Here is a 4,243-nt window from a genome sequence, read left to right on the forward strand (position 1 = left end):
TATCATCGCGCGGCCCGCTTGCCGATCTATCACCACTATATCAGGTTTATTGGCTACAATAGTCCTGTCAGTGATGATAGATCGATCCCAGTACAACGTGATATGGCCGTTTTCGAGAACTGGATCGGGCGCATACTTGTAGTATGGAACCTCAAACTCAACAAGTTGGTAGTGCAAAGCAAGTTGCTGGTGGATAATCTTGGCCACCTGATTATGTCTATGCAAATATTCACCATTAGCCAAACGACCACAACCAGAAATTATATGTCTTATGGATTCACCAGGACTATGACATGCCCGACATATGTCAACGGTCCCATCCTTAATAATATATTTCCGGTAGTTATTCGTAAGGATAACTTCGTCCATAATTGCACAGACAAATCCTTCAGTTTCACCAAAGAGATTACTGAATCGTAGCCAAGATACGGACGCTAGAAAATCTACACTGGGTCCATGAAGGGCCCGGAAGAAGCGTCCGTGGAGCTCCTTGCTATGCCATACCTCCTTGCGGTCATTGACGCTTAATACCACAGGTTTGCGCCAGTTCTCTTTTGCTAAAGATAGTGGAGTGAATCCATTGTCCACTGCTGTTACTTCTCGATGCTAAAAAAAAAAAAAAAAAAAAAAAAAAAAAAAGCATACCCTCGTTAACTTTCAGGAAATATTCCCTGAGGTTGCACACCTCACGGTTATGAAGGGTCTTAGCATTTAATAAGCCTCGACCCCCACACTTCCGCGGGATGTACAACCTCATGATCGATGAACGAGGGTGATGCATACGATTTGCAGTCAGCAGTGTTCGGACTCGCCTATCCAGGGCGTCAAGTTCAGTCTGAGTCCACTTGAGTATACCAAAAGAATACATCAGGACCGGCATGACCCAACCGTTATAGGCTCGCACCTTGTTTCCGCCTGATAATGAACTTTTCAGCACTTTATTCAGGCGGCCAAAGAAGCGTTCCCTTAACGATTGTTTCATGTCCGGTCCATTAATGCCTAATCCCTCTGACATACCCAGGTACTTGTAAGTATCATTTGCGGAGAGCGTTCTTAGTTTTGTGAAATCTGAGAGTTCTAGACCCTCAGATTCCACAATCCCTTCTCGCTTCACATGCATGACAGCACATTTATCTACTCCAAATTCCATTCTGATGGAACTACTAAATTTTTCAGTTATTTTCAGTAGTTCCATCAGTTGTTTATTATTTGGAGCAAACAACTTGAGGTCATCCATGTAAAGCAAGTGGGATATGACTAGACCCCTTCTCCGCAAAGGATAGCCTAGCCCTGAAGCCTCCAATAAAGTACTGAGAGGATTCAAGGCCAAGCAGAACCATAGTGGGCTCAGACTGTCACCCTGGAATATTCCTCGCACAATCCTTACAGGTTCCTCACTCCCTTGGATTTGTCCACATCCCGGATAGCAAAGCACAGTACTCCATTGCCTCATACATGACTGCAAGAAGGTGCGTAGAGTTGCATCTATTTTATACAACTCCAGCACCCTCATGAGCCATGTATGTGGCACAGAGTCATATGCCTTTTTATAATCTATCCAGCATGTAGACAAATTCTTTCGGGACCGACGAACCTGTTGGCTTACAACCATATCAATGAGGAGTAGCTCCTTAGTTCCACGAGACCCCTTCCTACATCCATTTTGAGATACAGACATAATGGAATGTTTTTCAATATGTTTTGTTATTTTTGTTCTCAAAATAGATGTAAGAAGTTTATAGACCGTTGGTAAACATGTAATTGGTCTATAATTTTTGGGTTCAGTGGAACTACCTGATTTATGGAGCAGATGGGTAACGCCTGTTGTTAGAAATTGTGGCAACGATCCAGCTTCTAAAGCTGCCTGGAACTGTGATGCTAAGCGAGCGTGTGAACTGGTGAACCATTTGAGCCAGAAGTTGTGCAGCCCGTCTGGCCCCGGTGATTTCCAATTTGGGACCGAACAGGCTGCACTGCTCACATCAGAGGAGGTGATTATCACCTCCTCCATCTCTGGCACAGTTTCACACCTTCGCTCAACATCACAAATCCAGTCATCCTATGTGTGGCTAACAGGCACCGACCAGATGTTGCGCCAAAATGTGTTAGTGGCTTCATCATCCGGTCGCCGCCCATCAGTCACATCTTGGTTGGATCGTTCCCAATTTCTATATACCCATCTCTGATCTCTTTGGAACATGCGATTCTAAGTATATCGCTCAACTCGTTTTTTGTACCGCCTGATACGATTTGCCCATGCGTAGACTTTCTGCTTCAGGAAGTCGATGCGCTCTGTAACACGCGACATGTATTCATGAGGACTGGTTTCAGTCCCCACAAATGCACGTCTTACAAAGCGCATCACTCTAGGACGAGTATTGCCCTCCCTGAAACAGGATAGTTTGCCGATAAGCACCCTGGCCTCACTGATACGACGCTCAATCCTGCACTGCCAGGCTGGTACTGCTGGTTTTGGTCGGACTGCTGTGTCAAGATTCGAGAATTTGACGTTAGCCACTCGACAAGCTGCTACCGCCCCACAGTACAGAATCGAGTGTGTATCATAGAGGTTTTCGCTACTTTCAAAATATGTTTTAAGTAGCGAATCCAGAGCGCTTACCAGCGCCCTATTTTTTCCACACATGGGCAAACGTGGCAGTTTTGGTTTTAAAGGAGCAAATCTATACTCACGAATCGCATCCTCCAAAGCACTCCTCAGTCGTTCATTGCACTGAGTACTTACTTGTTCAACCCTGTCGTCCTCCACTCCAGCGGCAGGAGTGGTCGGTATCACATTTTGTGACACTGTAGGTGTTTGTGCCACCTCTTGTGGTGGGGCGGGGACGACACGGTTGCGCAGTGCTTCTGAGCGTAGCCGATCAAGTGCAGCCTCGTCCAATCTACGATTGCGTTGGATGACCCGCACCTGATCCGAGAGTCGTTGAGCCGAGACGTTGACGGATGGCTCGAGTACCTGAAACATCGACAGCATCCTTTCACGGTACGCAGTGAGGTTGGTTCCTCCCTCCGTAGCACCGTAGTACGCGCGCATGACGTTCTCATTTATTGTTTGAGTCCATTTCATGCGCCGCGCACAACCACCGGCAGCGGGGACCCGTCCCGGGGTCTGTTGACCCCTGGCTCCCAAGCCCGTCGGTGGCCGGCCTCTCCTCGGCCGACGTACAGGTGGCGGCGACGTCGGTGGGGAGAAATATTCGTCGCTCGAGCTCGACGCAACTACTGTCACCGGAAGTTCTTCGTGGTTGGGTTCCGGTGACGGCGAGGCGGAGCTGAGCGACGAGTCCGGGGATGGTGGGTGTGCGTAACGTCGTCTTGCTCTCGTCAACATTGATATTTTACATGTATAATATAATATGTTTATCAAAAAGATTTTTGGCTTCTCCTGTCAGTGTCATGGTATAGATTTTGATTTCTTCTTAAGTTTTATATAGGTATTTTTATTGTAAAAGGTTTTCTTATTGTTAAATATTTCACTATTTTTATTTCTTGATGATTTAATGTAAATATTGCTGTACAAATCGGTTTCAATAAAATATTATAAAAACAGTGTAAAATTTATACGTTGACGTTTTTATATTACCTATTATTTAATTTTATGACATCTAACTGTGTTAATACTGTGAATGTGGTGCATGTCTATAATTGGCATAAGCACATGATCTTGTGTCTTCATCTTGTCTTTCTTTAATGTTGGTGTTTATTCTGTTGACGTGCCTTATAATAATAAATAAATAAATAAATCAATGTCGATCGATTGGGATTGGATTCAAGAGTAAGCACCTAGGTTTATTCCAATCTCCAGAAAGCGACAAAATCTTTTTCGGCCCCATTACCAATTCCCAGTCTTCCTAATCCCCGATTTCCCAACAACCGTAAAAATTCCTAACGGGGTTAGGAATTTCAAAGGCCAGCAACGCACTTGCGACACCTCTGGTGTGTCGGGTGTCCATGGGTGGCGGCGATTGCTTACCATCAGTTGACCAGTCTGCTCGTTTAACGGCTTATACCATAAAAAAAATACTGATACACTAATAAAGACAAGCTTAAAAACTGGATATCCGGAGCTGCGGCCTTCTGCGGTTTCCAGCTTAAAAAGCAAGAGTAAGAACGGGGTGGTTTAGTCAGTAAAAGTCTGACACTCTCAGAGAAGTCATTGGATGATTTTCCCCTCAAAAAAAAAAAATGCTTAAAAACTGGATAACGAAATAAAACTGCCAAAAAT

The 4,243-nt window shown here is 44.9% G+C and overlaps 3 protein-coding genes across 3 annotated transcripts in view; 1 reads left to right on the plus strand and 2 right to left on the minus strand.

Annotated features, from left to right (window-relative positions):
• The window catches only part of LOC118281256 (pancreatic triacylglycerol lipase-like), an 84,515-nt gene that overhangs the window by 79,378 nt on the left and 894 nt on the right, over positions 1 to 4,243 (minus strand). The window lies entirely within an intron of this gene.
• Positions 1 to 4,243, plus strand: part of LOC118281103 (protein suppressor of hairy wing-like) — a 196,883-nt gene that overhangs the window by 19,635 nt on the left and 173,005 nt on the right. The gene's annotated exons all lie outside the window — the stretch shown is intronic.
• LOC126911775 (uncharacterized) lies at positions 2,207 to 3,349 on the minus strand. Its single transcript, XM_050700615.1, has one exon. The coding sequence runs from the start codon at positions 3,347 to 3,349 to the stop codon at positions 2,207 to 2,209; it is 1,143 nt and encodes a 380-aa protein (XP_050556572.1).

The sequence above is a fragment of the Spodoptera frugiperda genome, chromosome 19 (genome assembly GCF_023101765.2).
Source record: "Spodoptera frugiperda isolate SF20-4 chromosome 19, AGI-APGP_CSIRO_Sfru_2.0, whole genome shotgun sequence".
Taxonomy (NCBI): Eukaryota; Metazoa; Arthropoda; class Insecta; order Lepidoptera; family Noctuidae; genus Spodoptera; species Spodoptera frugiperda.

Excerpts from the sequence above, each read along its gene's own strand:
- LOC126911775 (XM_050700615.1), bottom strand. The coding sequence starts at position 3,349 with ATGTTGACGAGAGCAAGACGACGTTACGCACACCCACCATCCCCGGAC.